General features: G+C 46.7%; 1 protein-coding gene across 2 annotated transcripts in view; it reads right to left on the bottom strand.

The window, feature by feature from the left end:
- The window catches only part of CTDSPL2 (CTD small phosphatase like 2), an 896,843-nt gene that overhangs the window by 77,645 nt on the left and 800,603 nt on the right, over positions 1-18,595 (bottom strand). For both annotated transcript variants that reach the window (XM_069624195.1, XM_069624196.1), the window contains one exon: positions 8,768-8,863. In XM_069624195.1, the coding sequence (XP_069480296.1) occupies positions 8,768-8,863 (96 nt within the window). The remainder of the gene's footprint in view (positions 1-8,767; positions 8,864-18,595) is intronic.

Genomic DNA, 18,595 nt, shown 5'->3' with positions numbered 1-18,595 from the left:
GTCGATTGTAAATGGGAAGATTAGTTTGATTGTATGAACTGTTTTATTGTTGATTCTTTTCTCTTCCCTCTTTTGTTCTCGTTTTCTTTTTAAACCCATGCGATATGGAAATGTGGATTGTATGGTTGTCAAAGGTTAGGGTAACTAAATACAATACATTTAAAATTTTTAAAAAAACGGATAGTGGAGTGGGTCAGACCCCCAAACCCCTCCGATGTAGACGGCTGCAGGTCCAACATAGACTGATCGAACAACGGCACATCATTGTCCTCCGACTGGAGTCCACAGGACACAGTGTCTGGTCCTGCTGAAGAATGTCAAACGGGAGCAAGAGCCCAAAGCCTGCCCCCGACTGCCACAGCACCTCTGCAGGTAAGAGACCATCGCCCATAGTCGACGAGGCATCCAGCAGGTCGCTGACGGAGATGTCACCACCGTCACGGACTGAATCGAAGGCAGCACCACCATGGTCGACAGGCACTTCTGTCAACGACCCCCTTCGTCGACTGGACCAAAGCAGTCACTGGCATGGTGAAACAGACAGTTTGGACAACGTGCCAGAACGATGGTTGGAAGACTCCTGGCCTGAGGATGACCTATGGCAGTCCTTCGCCGATGAGTGCTTAGATGACGACTCGCGGGCCTTCGACTTTTCCACCGGAGGGGTCTTGTGCAACTGCGGCGCTGACCTCTCGGGCCTAGCACCCGCTTCTTTTGACTTGTACGCCACATTTACTTGTCCAGAGAGGATCCACCCGCCACTTTAGCCTGGTGCGACATGGATCCAGTGGCCCCATGGCCCCCTCTCACCTCCGATGCAGGCACCCCTGTGTGTGGCTTCATGGAGGGAAGTTCCACCAACTGGGACCTAGGGTGCGATGACACCTTCACCGCCGTAGCAGAGGACTTTCACCCACAGGTCGAACCCACCTCCGAACCCATGCAAGTACCTTTGTTGAGCCAACAAATCAACCGCCGGTTATGGTCCTTGAACGTTTTCTCCGAAAACTCTTGACAGATGGAACAGTTGTCCGCAGAATGATTCGGATAGAGGCAATACAGGCAATCCGCATGCCCATCCCCTTTGTAGATGTTCGGGCCCACAGAGGAAAGGATGGCCCAGCTTCAAAAGCACGTGTCGAACACCAAGCGTAATGTACTCGAGACATGAGGTGATCCCAACTGTTTGGAGACGGTTGAAATCTGAAGGGAATCTGCGGGGCGGGCTTTTTATATCAGGCGTCCCATTGGTGCAGTCTAAAGCACCCAAAAAAGACATTGATGGGGCACTAAGTGTCGAAGTTTTCCATGGGAAAACGCTATTTTAAAGTTACCGAGGTGTCCCAGCCTGGCAACGGGAAATATTCACAGCATGTGAATCCATAAAATATCCAATGCTGGAGAATGCTACAAACATGGAACAGCGAAGAAGGCGATAACGAACAAACAACGGGCAGAACATGAACAGAACTACCATACTAGGCCCGACGACAGATAGTGCAAGTGCTGTGACATAATGGAAGGGGGAAGAGAAGGGGAGGATAGGAATGTATAGTGAGCAGATGAGGGCAGTAGAAAGGAAAGTGGGAGCATGCATATGGAGTAATGGATGGGGGATGAAAGGACGTAGAAGCACACCAAAGTTCAGGTGTCCAGAGAGTACAAATCCCAATGGTGTTGATTAACTTGTAATGTAATCCCCAGATAACGTTAAAAAGTAGTCAAGCTGTCGGCAGGAGCTGGTAGCGTGAGAAGGAAAGCATGCAGGGAAGCTATGCATCTGCAGCTTCAGCGCTCGGGACGCTGCAGGATGGCACATATGCTGCAAGTAGGCAGTTGAAAGAGCCACCAGCATCGCCGAAAGGTGACGAGGCGTGTAGGGGGAGGGGAGCCTTGGAGCAGGGGCCGGCTTCACCTCACCGGCTACCAAGATTGGTCATAATAGATGAGCAGCCAATCGGGCTGTAGGGAGGGCTTCCAGGGCACACAAACTAGGCACTCTGCCTCCAGCAAAAAAACGGCGGCCATCTTCTAGTGCACATAGATGCACTTCCGTGGAATGGGCCCAGTGGATGGGTTCCTAGTTTTTGCCGTGTCAGTCGCTGGGTAGAGGGAGGAAGGTGGGGGGTGGGGGGAAGATGCAGTCTTGGCGGCTGAAGGTGGAGTGAGCAGGCCAGACAGCAACAAAGGCAGAGACAGGGGACCAGATTGTCAGTCAACTGAGGCCATTTTACTTTCTCCAATGTTTATATAAACGACTTGTGGTGTCAAAGTAGTTTTCTCTCCTGCACACTTTAACCACAAACTTTCTAAAACTGAGACCTGTAATATTACTTCACTAGCTCTCTTTGAATCAGGTGCACGTACAAACCGCTACACAAACAATTCTTTTGTTAATGGCAGTCAGATAGTCCGGGATGAGAGGAGGAAGTGGAGGGAAGCTGGAAGGAGAACTGCGTATCGTCCGCACAACACAAAGTGAGGAGAGAAGGAAGAGATCAAGTGGGCCAAGGTAGATGTTGAAAAGCCACAGCGAGAGGATAGAGCCTTGAGGGACGCCACAGGTGGAGAGAATGATGGGGGAGAGAAAAGGGCCCAGTTGAACCAGGGAAGGTTAGTTTGAGAGGAAGTAGGTCAACCACCCAGTTCCAGACCTGTGATTTCAACGGTGCCAGAACCGATTTATCAGGATGGCATGATTGACCGTGTCGAAGACTTTCATAGCAAGGACTAGTCTAGAGACCTCATCCATTGCTATGGGAGAGGAGGAGAGAAGTAGGGAAGGGGGCAGGGGAGTCAAGGCGCATGACAGCTTCGGAGGGAGGGGGGGATGTGATATGGCATTTATAACACGCCTATACACAAGTGTTTAGGGGTAGAGGAGCGTGAGGACAGAATTTCCTGGGGTTTGGAAAGGCAGTAGGAGGTCAGAGGTACATATGATCAGGTATGGCGGAGGATGTGGAGACTGCAGAAAGATGGTCAATTGCGTTTCAGAGGTTAGGTCGAGCTCCTACCAGGTGCTGCGCTTGGAGGCAGGCTTCAATCAGATCCTCCTGACAGGGGCAAGGAAATCCAGGGTGTGGTGACAGAAAGTTGAAGATTTGCAAGGGCAGAGTCAGTGTGGGCATCCATGGCAGGAGTGGGAATGAAGGTGGCAGCGACTGTCAATCACTTCATTGGTCGAATGACAAAAGGAGACAGGTAGTGCAGGCAGAGGCTTAGCAGGGAGACCCAAGAGACTTAGAAGGAAAGCCAGGAGGAAATGGTCCGACCAGGAGAGCGGTTTACTGAGAAGGTTGGGGATAGGAATGTCTAAGGAGATGAGAGCATCCAAGGTATGTCAGGCAGAGTGCTTCATACCAGAGGGATGAAAGCCACAAGCTCTGCAACTTGAAACCATCAACTATGGTGGAAAAAAAAATAATCTGACAGACTTCGACACGTGAAGCACCATGGGTACTAGGACATAACACTAGGTATAGTATTAGACACGCCCAGTCGATATCCGTTTGATTTAGAAAAACAAGTCATTCAATACCCTGCACGTACCACTAGATGGTGGCCTATGCAAAGCATGATATATGTAGAGAGATATTACACTAACTTATCACCACTCTGCTCCCTTTTTGGGATTGTAGCAACGAGCCTCAAAAGCTACTGAGGAATATATAGACTCACCATGCTACTAAAGTGTAGATTTATCTGTGGGAAAACACATTTTACGATATAGGAAAACCTTAACAGTGGGGAAAATGATTTGAAGCTCAATGGGCTCAACAGAAAGAAATGATCAGACAGCAGCGTTGTACTGCCATCACAATGAGAGCGGGAAGGGTAGACCGCACAGCGGAGGCAACCGTCTCCACTCTAACCTCTCAACCATTGTTGAGGTCAGCAGCTGTGTACTGAAAAGTCCATTTAATATATTACTTAAGGCCGATAGGAAAAGTTATTTGCCCACAGGGCATCAAAGGGATGAAGATCAATAAATGTCTTGCGTGAAATGCCATCGTTATGTATTCAAATCTTAATATCAATTTAACCACCACATTGAAACTCAGTGCCTCTGGCTTCAGAGGAAATGTTCCAAACCAAAACCTCCTTTAAATAAAGGATCAGAAACCTTTATCCATCTACAATTAGGGACAGTTCGATGCTAGCAACCTAGGGAGTAAAAATAAAGCAAATGGGTCTTATGATGTCTTTTTTTAAAGTAGGTTTCCAATGCAATGTTTTTCCCTTAACCACATGAAAAAATGTACATATGTAGTAACACTATAAAGAATATCCACCTATACAAAATAGTAGCAATACTGACTGAAAAGTATTGCTAAGAATGGGAGAAAGCCATAAATTCAACCAGCAGCCGGAAATACACCCGAACCCATCAATTTTCATTTACCACATGAATTGACTTGTGTTAACACTATAAGAGCCGATTGATATTTTATTTCTATCGCGCTCATACACAAGTGTTTCAGAGCGCGACCAGGCAGGGAAAGGGAACAGGGGAGAACAAAAACAACGATCTTACTAGGCCCAGTGACATTGAGAACGTGCAAGTGCAGGTTAGAGGGAGAAGGGGGAGAAGTGCATGGAAGGGGAACAAAAGGAGAGTGCGGAGCGAGAAGGAAAATAAATAAAATAATAAATAAAAAAGCAACAAACAATGGGAGTGCAGCCAGCAAGTGGCAAGTGCTGGGTTTAAGGCAGCAGGCCGTGTAGGTCTGAAAGTGCAGGAAGAAAAGGGGAGGGCTGTATGGGTACAGATACAGACCCCAGTGCAGGGGGTGGCCCGGAGGAGGTGCGTGAGGGTGGCAAGATGAACAGGTACCTGGGCCCAGAGGACAGAGGGTGGCCAGGTGCATGGTGCTGAGGGAGAGTAAAATCAACATGGGAGAGGGGAGGAGAAGGCAGAAGCAAAGAGGAAGGTTTTGAGGTGCTTCCGGAACTGGAGATTGTTCTCCTCATAAAATTTTAGAGTGGCAGGGAGGCTGTTCCAGAGGGAGGCCCAGTCCGAAGACAGATCTACCCCCAGCTCGTTTCTTTGAGAAACGACTGACCCTGAGGGAGTTGGAGGTAGAGGAGCGGAATGCTCGAGATGGGAGGTATTTGCGGAGGGATAGTTGAAGGTATGTTGGACCCAGGCCCCAGAAAGCCTTGTGGACAATGCAGAGGGTTTTGGATTTAATCCTTGCATCCACTGGGAGCCAATGGAGAGATTATAGAGCTAGAGAGATACGATCCCAGGGCTTGAGGCCAAGGACAAGTCTCGCAGTCCTGTTCTGGATAAGTTGTAAAGGGCGGAGAGTAGAGGCAGGAAGATTAAGAAAGAAGCTGTTGCAATAGTCCAGCTTAGAGAGAACCAGAGCTTGGGAGACAGTGAGCTTCTGGGGGAATGAGAGGAAAGGAAGAATACCTCTGAGGAGGTGCAGTAGGTCGTTTGACTTTTTTGATACATCAGCGATGTGGGCAGAGAAGGAGAGTGTGGAATCAAAGGTGACACCAAGGTTCTTGGCCTCGCAGGTGGGGATAGGAGGAGGGCGAAGGGAGGCCGGCCAGAGAGAGGGGAAAAGAAGGTGATGGTGTGCCAATGAGGAGGATCTCTGTCTTGCTGGCATTAAGACAAAGATCGTTGGCGGCACACCAATCTTGGATGGCAGTTAGGCAATCAGTGATGAGAGCGGTGTAGGAGGTGGCCGAGGGCAGCCTGAAAATGAGTTGGGTGTCGCCTGCGTAGCACTGGAAGTTTGAGCAGAAAAGGCAATACAGCGGTCCAGAGTTGCCAGGTATTGGTTGAAAAGCCAGGGCGAGAGGTTAGACCCCTGGGGAACACCACAGGTGGAGAGGAAGACAGATCGGAAGGACCCAAGTTGGACCTGGGAGGGTCGATCAGAGAGGAAAGAGGTCAGCCAGGCCAGAGCCTGATCGGTGATGCCCAAGTTATCCCGGAGACAGTTGAGCAGGATGGTATGGTCGACCATGTCGAAGGCAGAGGAGAGATCAAGTAGGATGACAGGGGGAATGCTAGAGTCAAGTTTGGAAAGCAGATCTTCACAGATGTTTTAGGAGAGCAGTTTCCGTGCTTCTGCCAGATCTGAAGCCAGACTGATGGTCATGGAGACAGCCAACAGAATCAGAATGAAGGTTTAGCTGAGAGATGGCCTGCTTTTCAAGGAGTTTGCCTAAGGAGGGGGTAATGGAAATTGGGCGATAGTTGGCCGGACAAGAGGGATCCGCTGTGGGTTTCTTGAGGAGGGGATGCACAAGGGAGTGCTTAAGAGGGGAGGGGAAGGATCCTGAGGCAAAGGAGTGGTTGCAGAAGTCGGCAAGGGCTGGAGCGAGGGTATCAATGTGGTTCTTGAGAGTTTTAGAGGAACAGGGATGAACTGGTTTCGACGAGGCTTTCATAGATCGGACTTGTCTAGCGACCTCATCAGAGGAGAAGAGAGGAAAGTAAGAGAAGGAGGGTGGGGGGTGGCTGGAGGAGGATCAGTGAGTACTGACGGAGAGGGGGTGGAGGAGAGTGTGGACAGGGTGTCCTGGGTTTTTGAGATAAAGTGTGAGGCCAGGTCATTGCAAAGAGCCTGAGAGGCAAGGGGAGGGGTAGAGACTGCAGCAGGGTTGGCCAGCTCCTTACAAATTTTTAAAGAGTTCAGCCGAGCTGTTAGATGCCGCAGAGACACGGGCTTGAATGTGGACTCTCTTCTTGGTACGGACAGAGAGATGGTATCGCCTTTGGAGAAGGCGACAGGCCAGTTTGTCAGAGGATGAGCAGGAATCCCTCCATTTTCTCTCAGCCGCCCTACACCTACGTTTAAGTGTAGCTAGGTCAGATTCATACCAGGAATTGCACTTGGCTTTGGACTTCAGGCGGATCCTCATGACAGGGGCAAGAACATCAAGAGTATCAGAACTAGAAGAATAGAGAGAAGACCGGGCTGTGTCTAGGTGTGAGTTAGCCAGAGGGAGAGGGGGTGGGGAGAAGGTGGAAGCAAAAGCCTCGACTGACATGTTTCATGGGCCGGATGTCCAGGAAGGTAGGTGGCAGTGTTGGGGTAGGCTTGGGGGGGAAGAGAGATGAGAGGAGAGGAGGTAGTGGTCACTCCAGGAGAGGGGAGGGGAGTGGAGAGGGATAGATAGGGGGAGGTTAGAGGAGATCAAGACATCAAGTGTGTGCCCTGCAGAGTGCCTTGGGCCAGATGGGTGGATAGAGAGGGAATTGCAGAGGTCGCGAAAGAGCAATGTTCAGGGACAGGGAAAATCAAGGTGAATGTTGAGGTCACCAAGGAGGAGGAGTTGAGTGGTTGAGGCCAGGAGAGAGGAGGAGAGGTCAGCCTACTCAGAGAAAAAAGGTGATTTGACCAGGGGGCCGGTAGAGAGTGGCAACAGTAAGAGTGGCTAGGAGAGATTGAAAGCATGCAGACGAGGCATTCGAAAGAGGAGTAGATCTGAGTGGGAATTATAGTGGCAGGAATTCACTCAGGAAAGTTCAAGGCTACAGCCCCTCCAGGGCGAGTGGATCTGGGTACGAGAGGATCTTGTAGACATAAGGGAGGAGTGTCAAATCTCGTGACACAGCTGGTCGTGAACCATGTCTCTGTAAGACCAAGAACGTCAAGGTCTTCAAGGAGGTGGCAGATGTCAGGAGTGTTTGACAGCAGAGCAAGAGTTGAGTGGCAAGATGAAGGTTGCCGGCCTTAAAGACCTTCCGGGGAGGTGTACAAATCAGACGTACGCCCTGCGGAATTGTGGAGGTAGCCAGAAGATGGGCAGAGGAGGGAAGAGTGGGCAAGGTAGCCAAGGAATGAGAGGAGGGGACAGCCGGAGAAGAAAGGAAGTTGAAGAGGCGAGGAAAACGCCTATTGAAGAGGAGGAGATTTGCCTGGGGACCTTGGCCCATGACAGTGCCATTTAAGTAGACGTTAAGGATGACTCTGGGTGAGTCAAAAGAAGCCATGAGTATTTCCCAGCAAGTGCCACCATTTATGGGCGAGGAGGAGACAGGACAGAGATCATACGGGGGATCCATAGATCAGGCGAAGGAACAACAAAGAGGATGTCGGTGAGGGTCTGCCTGGAAGAGGCGCTGGTATTAAAAGGCAATGCTGTGAAATGCTCACTTTGTCCCAACAGCAGTAATAAAAAAAAAATTGTCAATTCAAGTCTTAACTAATCATTTAGGATAAAGTGCAACCTTTAACTCCAATGTATTAAACTTCCATTCACAACACATTTATTCAGTTTTAGTAGGGTCACTTTCAGAATCCATTTCTCTCTTTTGTTACTATTGTTCCTAGGCCAGTTTTATTGTAATGAGACAATAGAATACCAAAATAACAGATTCAAAACATGGCCCCAAAAGTGGAAAAAGAAAAAACAAAAGGCTATACTAAAGGAACGATGGAACTATTTGGGAAGGGACTCGCTAGAATTAATAAAAATACAAAGCAAGGTATAGCGACAATAAATACACAAGGAAAACCCCAATAACCAGACCAGATTACTGTGAGAAAGACATGCATTAATTCCCCCTCACCCGTCCCGCAGCAAATTATATAAAGGTACAAAGCCACATTACCAACCACTCTGCTCAAGGATACCATAATGTTGGAAACATGTATAGGCAGATGGATGAACACAATTGAAGTAGATGAACCATCTAGGTCTGGATGGCAAAATGTTAGCCAACCCAAAATATGGTAAAGGTGAACAATTATCACACCATTAAAAAGGCAAACAGAAAATATGGAGCAAACCTCACCAGTTCTACCAGCTTTTCCAGGAAGGGGATGAGTTTCAGAAGTTCCTTGTCGTTTTTGTCCATGAACCAGCTCTCGATTGGAATTCCGTTTGAAAGCTGTACAAATGTATAAAATATTCCAAGGAAATTTCATTGTATATCCAAATTTGGTACTTTAAAACATTACTTGTTCAAACATTCGCAGTACAGCATAACTGATCAGTGCATACACTTTCTCTGCATATCCAGCCGAGGGTAGAAGGCAGCTTGAACTTAGTTACAACCACTACTTCGACAGCTCAAACAGTCCTAAACCAGCACAATGAGATCTAGCACCATGTACAGTCCAGCCCATCTACTCTAGCATCAACTCTGATTGGTGGAATTTTCAAGGAGTTTGTGCATCACTCATGACCATGCCCTGGTGAATCTGCACTAGGTGGATGATTCACTTCTGTTCTCAAACTATCATGACCCATCTTGGCAATCTAGAGTAAAAAGAGGTGTAGTGGCATACTACCTATATAGTGACAAATGTGTTTACTATTGCCCATTTGGTCTTTGCTACCAATGGAGAAAATGGGAAAAGGACCTCTAGGTGAACCAACAGTGTCCAGTTTTCAAAACTGGATTATAGGTCCCCATAACTTTAAATTCAATCGATACACCTTGGGCTCTGACCTATGGGCTCAGAGGGTGGCAAGTAATTCTGGAGGTATGCCCTGGTCCGTTAGAATTAATTATGGGCATCCAATTGCAAGATCTTCCAAGAGGTTTTATATTGCCATGCAGTGTCTCTCAGGGCACCAAAAAGCTAAATCCAGACTTGAGTAAACAGACCTGGACGAAGGGCACAAAACCAAAACATGTATTGCCCCTAAACAGTCAGAAAGATGCAACCTTGCTAAAATGTTACACTTCCAATACCACAAGTTCTAACTTGGACGAATGACTGATCATTGATTTCACCTCATTGTGGTCAACAGCGGCCAAGGACTAATTCATACATTTCTACACAATTAATTACTGCTCAGAGGTCACAAGCAAACTCAAATGTATTATTGTTGGAAAAGTGTTTCTTGCATTTTGGTCCCTCATTGACGATCTCCACCATATTTGCTAGTCATTAGGAGACTTGCTGACATTTGGAGTGAAGCATTTTTAACCTCGTTTGACACTTTGGGGTGCACTTGTCAGCACACAAGTGCATGAAGAGCTCCCATTTCTGTCCACCTTCTTTTTCATGGCAGGACAGGCCACCTAGTGCTGCAGGGACAGACTGGGTCCGCCCAAGTTGTCTGAGCTACAGTTTGGTTAATGTGTTTACACTAAACAGGCGGGTGCAAGTAAACTTTGTATTCAGTCAATCTTTATTTTTGCAATTACTCTACACCAGAAAGCCCCCGCCACTGTACCCTACCTTTCCATAACAGACTGCCATAGACTTACACCATGCATACTTGGAGAGATTTGTGACCACCAGCCTAAATCCATTCATGGCTGGACTGTAAATGTTGCCTGCATTAAACACTAACATACTTGCCAACGTTAACTAGTGGCACACCTAGAGAACTGTGAAGATTAGCCTGCGTCACACCTAGATAGAATAGTGAATGTTTGCATGTGCCACACGCAGATGGAATTCTTAACTTTAGCCTGTGTCGCATCTGGATGGAAATGTGAATGTTGGCATGCGCCACACTGAAATGAAACTGAATGTTACCAAGTGCCACACTTGGATGAACTCGTGATCACTAGCCCACCTCACACCCAGATAGGATATTGAAGATTGGCAAGTGCCACACTCAGATGGAATGGTGAATGATAGCAAGCATCACACCTGGACATAATTGCAAGGACAGCAATGCCAATTAGCCAATCCACTAACAATGCATACACCTCTCAAGCTCTAACCAAACAACCACAAGCCTACAACACAACAATCCGCACAAACTTCACTACACTGCAACAAAAACCACACAGACTCGCACAACAGCACACGACTACTGACCGTAAAACACCCCAAGCTCAGCCAACTGACCCACCGGGCTGAGGCTGCCAACAGAACATCACTGCTCTCTTGCACCTTTCCAGCTTATTCCCACTAACTCACCCCACCTTCCCTTTTTCAGAGCCGCCAAAGCGCCAGGGGACCACTCCGGTGGCGATAGTGCGCGGTACAAATATCCTTTAACATTAAAATCCCTTCACAAAGCTCAGGCCCCTTTCAGTTTCAAACACCAGTTCAACTAGTCAGGATGTACATTTCCATTTGAACACATTTCTTTCACATACACTTCACTTGAGGGGTACCATCTGAGACTTTCGAAACCACCTGGTTATTTGGCTCCTCCTAGGTGTGACTACTCTGATCTGCAACCCCTCACTTTTTTCTTAGCTATTCTCTTAAACCTTTCACCTTCAGGTGTTTTCTGCACCCCTTGATTTCCTTGGCTTCCTGCTCATGCACACTTGCACCTTCCCTTTTCTGTTCCTTTTATTTCATTATACACTTTCCTTTACTATCGTGCCTCTTATGCACCTCACATCCTTTTGTTTTCCCGCGCACACTTGCCCATTTCTTTCTCATGCTTCTCCTGTATACCTAATACACTGTCCTTTCTTTACCGGTTATGTTTTACACTTCTCTTCATCATACATGCTTTACACACTTATAAACTTCATATACATTTCATTTGCTTTTCTCTTCCACGCTGCTAATGCAACTTTCTTCCATTTCTTTTCTCTTGCTTATATTTTCTGTCCTTTTCACGCTTTAAAACCTTTCCGCTCTGTGGCGCTTTAAAATTGTGCCTTTCTCCCACTCCGATTCAGTCAAACGCACGCTCCAGAGTTTCTATCACTCACCAGGCAGTGTCACGTTGACAAGCAGTTTCAACTGGATACACAGGCCTGAGATCAGAGTCTCAACCTGCCGCTCGCGGCACCATTGGGACCGACACACGTCCGAAGAGAACATGTATTTTTCTGAAACGCCACCAGCAGGATACAGGCTGCTTTCCTCTGGCTCCTTGGAGGCACGGCTCACTAGCCACGCTGCATCTCCTCAAATACTGGGACAGCATCTCAGCACGCCTTTCTCTTCCACGCTGTTTCTCCTGCTGCTCTGCTCCCTGGCTTCTCGTGTCTTGACAGCATCACCAGCCCACTCACTTCCTTGCGTGAAACCACGCCTTTTATAGTGGCAAAGAGTCAAGTGGAGTCAAGTGTGAGTGGTCATTAAATGCCTGACCATGACCATTAGTGGGACACCTGGAGTTCTTTCTATGGTAGGTGTCCTTCCCTCACCCATCCTGTTTCTATGGGGAATCTTTACTGCTCTTTGTTGCCTCCTCTTCGCCTCAGCATTTGTTGGAGGGGGCGGGGGAGATGCGTTGAGATTGAAAATACCCCAAGAAGGCTGAGGGAGAGTAGGTTGGGGTATTATTGGGACTGGTGGGAATACCATGTCTCGCCCTCGGGTATCCTCCCAATCCCTTGTGACCCTACACTCCGGTGATCCTCCCTTGCTTGTCCACCCCCAGGGTCGGGATCCAAAAGCGATGGCCCTTCCCTGGCCACCTGGATGGAAGATTCTGAGTGAGTAGGTGGGAGAACAGTCTGGTTGTTCATAAGCCTTAGGCTCCAGCAGTACTCTTTGGGATTCGGAAAAGCCCCCCGCTTCTCCCAGCTTACAATGACCACTGTTATGACAGTTTTTCTAAAGTCCAAGTAAGAGTTTCATAAAATAACAGAGGCAGTGCAAAACGTCACTCTTAGTATAAGGCTGCACCACCTGAACATTTGGTAGCGTAGAGAGAGCAGCAGGCGTATCTTAGGAGGCAGAGAGGGCTGTAGCTTGGTACAAACAAATTGTAGCATACATATGGTCCACTGAAACACTATGTATTGTAAAAATAATTATAAAATCCATGTAGGCCAAGATAAATATTGGGAAATGTAAGTACTATTACATATTATATAAAACAAACATTGAAAACCAACTCAATACTTCTGGTATACAAACCAAAGTATAACCTTATTTAGAGGAGCATTAAGCAAGCCAGGGTGAGTCAAACATAAATTTACACATTCATAATAGCACTCTGCTATTCTTGGGGAATAAGACGCGGTTAGTTCGACTTTCTGAATACAAAACGCAGCAGACCACATTGGTCATATTGGTTATTGAAACCGACCAAGTCATACTCTAACTTGAGAAATAAATCAAATGGCTAACTGAGAAGTACCAACATTAAAAACAGAAATCCATTACCATTGAGATCTCCTACTGTATACTATAACACTATTTATCCCTAAACCTCCTATTTTGATCATATGACTGTACATTGCTTGTAACTAATTGTCTTTATTACTGTCCGATTGCATCTCTTTGCAATTCTGTATTCCATGACCTTGCATTTCTGTAACACTTGCAACTGTCGAATGCGCCCAGATACCTCCGGGGTAAGGTGCGCTATAGAAATAAATAAAAACAAACTTATTCACTTCCAGAATCACTTAGTTATACAAACAATTTTACAAGTATATCTTGCAACGTATGTAACATTCTTCTATTGGAAATTGACAGTTAGAAAACCAATATTACTTTAAAGAACACAGTTCAGAGCTAGTAAAGGAACACATACTTTCTAGAGGGGTCTTAAGCTACTCAAGGGGGAAGTATGAACACAGTAAACTATTTTAGAAGTGCACTAAAGCAGTTCAGGGAAACCATAACCCAACTACAGTTTAAGAGCAAGGTCGTTATAACCTATTGGCATTTACAATATTTGTCCACTGAATAGATAGTTCTACCAAGGATACTTTTTGGAAGTGTAGGCAATTAAGAACCCTTCTCAGACTTAAGGCAATAAGCAGTTCAGGGTAAGTGTGGACCCATATACTTTTCAGGGGACTACAAGCAACTCAAAGACCAGTATTAACTCCAAGACTTTTAGAAATGCACTGAAACAGGCCATGGCAAGCAAAATCAAATGGTACACTTTAAGAACAGTTTTACAAGCTATGTAAACCTTATTGATAAGCTTTTACACTCCTTCAGTTAAGCATAAAACAGTACCAACAATATTACTTTTTATTCTTAGCTGAGGTACTGTTTGCTTGGGTAATACCTCCATAGTCTTACTGAAGCAGCAGCACAGAACTGGTCATTGGGTTCTTGCTCTGGAGACTGAAGAAATTGACAATAAAAGGTAATCTGGCTGCAAAGGCTTCCAGCGCAGGTACCTGAAGAAATATCACTGGTCGTATTCTCTTCAGTCTTCGTCCTGCACACTGGTGAGGGGGCTTCAAGGATTTGAATATTGTCTCTGGAGGTACAGCAGTAATCCAAAGGTTTGACGTGAATCAGACTTCAGAAGACCATGCACCGCACACTGGGTCGAGGTCCATGTTTGTTGGCGGTTAGCAGCCCAGCGAGGTCGCAGCTCGTCGCGTGATGGCTCAAAATGCAGGTCTGCAGGACTAGTGGGTCTCACCAGCCTCTTGGTAGGAAATATTTTCGGGACCCCTAGGTCGCTTGAAGGCAAGGGTTAAAACAGGCTCTAGTTACACACCAGGCTCGCCGGCCGCTGCAATTTGTTACAGCCGTCTTTTCATCATGTTCCTCTTCGGATTTGGCTCCAGTGGTCAATTTGTCAGCAACTTCCAGGATCTGACTTTTATACAGGAACCACAGCATAACTTCTGCAAAATTTCCCTGCAGTTTACAGAAAGGGACGGCTGGCTGTCTAATCGGGCCAGACAGCCCCAACCTCCTCAGACGTGGGAACTGGTTCCTTTCAGGCAAGCTGGAAGACAAAGGGCTGCAGACTTTGACTCCTCCATTGCTTCCTGCCTTCACAGACTCTGGAGCCTCGGTGGGGAATACAAAGGATTCCCGCCAAAGACAAAACTTAAACCAAGATCTTTCCCACCTAGGACGGCAGAAGACTACCTAAGAAACCACAAGCAAATGAGAAATGGCAGAAAAAGAAGCACACCATTCTAGCAGAATGGTGACCATCCTGTGCATTACCAAGGCTGATTTGCCAGCCTGGGAGTAAAAATGACTAAAAGTAATGAAAGTAGTTTCACTGCCAAAAGCCATTCAAGTTAACTTGCAGTTGTAACAAATGTTATCAGGTAAGTGAGAAAGGGGACAGTGCATCTCACTAGCACCCCACATAAGGTGGGGTGTGCTGGGTCATTATAAAATGTAAAGCGGATGGGAATCCCACTTCTCTTCTCGGGGTGAACTATTGTTCCCAAGAAGTAATTACAAAAGGAAGCCTAAATGGGCAATCCAGCCTAAGCCGAAAGGTTATAGGGAACTATAAATCCATACACATTATGGCGGGAAATAGAAATGTCACCCATAAAAAAAAAATAAGTCCAGCGAAACGTTCTGGGGTTGACAGGTCGGGAAGACCCATCAAGCATCAAAATCTTACCAACCACCTCTTTGGCACCTGCAGGCCATGATTGGTCAGAAGCCTGTGCCTCCAATGCTTTTCCTTTTGAGCCTCGAGTGTCTTCGGCGTAAACCTGCTGCACGAAGGGCCCTCGTCGTTTACATGGTCATGGGGCAGGCATTACATATCCAATGGGTGTCTTGCCACAAGCTTGGTGTTGGAAGTGGAGCAGAGCTTAAAAGGAGTATTCTTCATCATTATTAATTAGCCCAGGAAGGCAATGGAATAATAGAAAAAAAAAGTAGGCAAGTAATTCTTAGGAGCAAAAAAGAAATACATCTCACCCTCTGTACTGTTCACGCGGACCATTTACAAATAGTGAAGTCGTCCGGTTCAAAATCAGTAGATTATCAGATACTGAGACTGAGTTAATACAGTAATCAAAGTTAGTGGGAGACTGCACCAGCCTTGTCCTCTTGGCAATAGGTAACCCAACCTTTGGTATAAGTCTGTACTACACAAGTAGGTAGAGTGAGCAGCTAGGCTTATCTGAAGAGGGGTCAATGTAAGCTGTAGGGTTGCAACAGAGTTTCACAGTGACATGTATCCAAATAACACTTACGCTCAAGGTATCTCGATGAAACAATTATTTATTCATTTAAGTTTTTAAAATAAGCCTTCTTTAGAAGGGAGCAAATATGTAACTTAAATATCTCAAAATACCCACTTAGTTTCAATAAATCAGTAGATACCATTTTGGGATGGCACACAAGACACTTACTACATCCTGAAGTGACTTCAATAACTAGGACACTGTGGACATTGATATATCACTTCTATATTTAGAGCAATACAGAGTTTGGTGTAAAAAAGGAAAAGGGTAGGGAAGGAACCAATGGTTAACACGTTTCTCAAACAGGTAAGCACTTTTAAACCCCCCAATGCAATGTAGATTAATCCTTTCCCAGCTATACAAGTAAAGAATGTATGACTTTTGGAAGGGACAGACCAAACACCAAGTCAGAGGTTAGAAGAGTCTTCAGGGAGCCAGGACAGCCAATGTCAATTGAGCAAAGCCTAGGGGAGCTGAGGCACTTCTCGAAGGCAAGTAAAAAGTCTTGCACAATGTTCGAGAACTTTGTAGAAAAAGAAAATCGCTGTTGGGCCACGAGCTGGGAGGTATGTGATGGGTAAAGCTGCAAGCAACTTTGCAAAAGGCAGCAAATGCAAGTCTCAATTGAGAGCTAGCAAACTACACAACAAGAGGCAACTATCCCTTAGTTCACAGTACCAAGTCTGAAGAAATTGGTTCCAGCTGGCTTCTGTTCCTGTTTTAGTCATGCAGATCCTGTTCCTGGGCCTCAGTCGTGGGGACAAGAGGGAGGATGTCTAGGGACTCCTGCACTACAATTCAAAGGTTGGCAGCAGCAATGGGCAAAGTTCAGATCAGCGGCAGTTCGCGGTTTCAGCTTCTCGCAAATAGCACCACTGGGGTTCTTGGACACCTTGTGGACTTTCCTTGCTTTTGGGGTCCAGCACTCTGTTGAGGTGGCTCAGGGTTGGTTTGTCCTGCTTCGAGGGACTGCAGAGGATCTTCCTGGAGCTCAGGTCCGGCTTAAAAACAATGCACTCTGATATTCCTGTCCCCTGGCACTCGGTTCCTACAGCAGCAATGGAAGTAAAGCCAGCAAAGAGGATTTCCAGTCAAGTTCGTCTTGAGGGTCAATTGGTCCCACCAACCCAAGGGGAGAAGTCATCCTTTGCAGGGCTTCTCTAGTCGAGATGAATTCAGAGCTACGGCATTGCAGCAGGGCTTCACTGAGCAAACCAATGGTCCAGGAGTTGCAGCAAGCTTCTCGTCCAGTGGTCGACTGCCTTCCTTGCAAAAAGACCTTGCCTTTTTTATGCAAGTCTCTCCCATTCATTCGCAGCCTAGCTGTCACCCAAGGCCAGCCACCCAGCCAATCACCTTTGGGTGCATTCCTGTTACCAAGGAGACTAAGCACAGGGAGTTTCGGGAATCTCCCTCGCTTCCTGCCAGACACGCAGGCTTCACAAGTGAACCCTGCCAAAGACAAAATGAACAAAGGGCGCGCAGAGTAAATCTCAAAAATCAACAAGAAATGGTGAAAAAAGAACCCCAGGGCCATTTTAACAAAATGGGTACTCATAGGTGCTGTACTGCAGCGGCAATTGCAGCACGTGGTAAAAATGCACAATGGTTGGAAAAAGTAAACCACCGCCACGAGCCATTAATTGTAGAAAGGGTAACATAAAAATGTTACATGATAAAGTAAACAAAATGGGATACTGGGTAATCCCTCCAGCACTCTATACCATAGTGTGTGCTGGTCTACAAAGTTACAAAAGGTAAGTAAAGTCAATTTCATTTTACTGTTCTGTGAAACAGTAGTTTAACCACGAGAAGGTATTTAAACCTTTGGGAAATCTAAAGGACTTCCCCTGCTCCACTGCACGGAAGGTGCTGTGTGTCACAATGTAAAACTATGCCGCCTATGGAGTTTGTCAGACTCCAAAACAAAAAGAAAGTGAAATTCTGCTCCTGCCTTACTGCAATAAAACATTGGATGTCTTCTTGCTTCCTTTTCCTTAACACTGATAAAACTGAAGTAGTTTTCTTCCCCTCCAACTCTTCCCCCTCCCTCTCCTCCTTTCATTCATTCATTTCCCCCCTTCTAATCTCCCCATCTCTGACCACGCTCGCAACCTAGGTTTTCACTTTGACTCCTCTCCCCTTTTCCCCCATCACATCTCTCACATCTCATGCCCGTCGCTTCAATCTCTTTAATATTTGCAAAGTCCGCCCCTCCCTCACTTTCCAGGCTACCAAACTCTTAATCTCCTCCCTCATCTTCTCTCTCCTCTTCTACTGCTTCTCCTTACTCTTTGGACTACCTACTTCACATCTCGCCCCACTTAAATCTATCTACCACTCTGCCGTCCGCACCCTCTGTCTCCTCTCCCACCCCCGCCCATCTCTGCTTCCCTTTCTTCCCAACTTAAATTTCAATTTCTCTGCCTAGTCTTTAAATCTCTCCACGGTCTTGCTCCCCCCTCACTCTCCCTCTCGTTCTACACTCCCTCCCGCCCCCTTCGCTCTGCTGACCACTTCTTTCTCACTGTTCCAGCTTCCCCTTGTGCCACATCCCGTTTCCGCTCCTTCCATCTCCTAGCCCCTCTACACTGGAACTCCTTACCTCTCACTCCGCTCCATCTCTACCTTTTCCACATTCCGAACTTCCCTCAAATCTCTCCTTCTCCATTCCCTGCCATGAATTCCCTTCCCCCTGCCTGCTCCCCTCCCACCTTGCCTCATCTCCCCCTCCCTACTCCTTTCCCCCCTCCCTCTCACTTCTACTACACTACTCTTCTCCTATCCAGTTAATAGCTCTACTTATGGTTTTGTTGATCT

This window comes from Ambystoma mexicanum, chromosome 11 (genome assembly GCF_040938575.1).
Source record: "Ambystoma mexicanum isolate Mex_15411 chromosome 11, UKY_AmexF1_1, whole genome shotgun sequence".
Classification (NCBI taxonomy): Eukaryota; Metazoa; Chordata; class Amphibia; order Caudata; family Ambystomatidae; genus Ambystoma; species Ambystoma mexicanum.
This window is presented reverse-complemented; position numbering and strand designations above follow the sequence as displayed.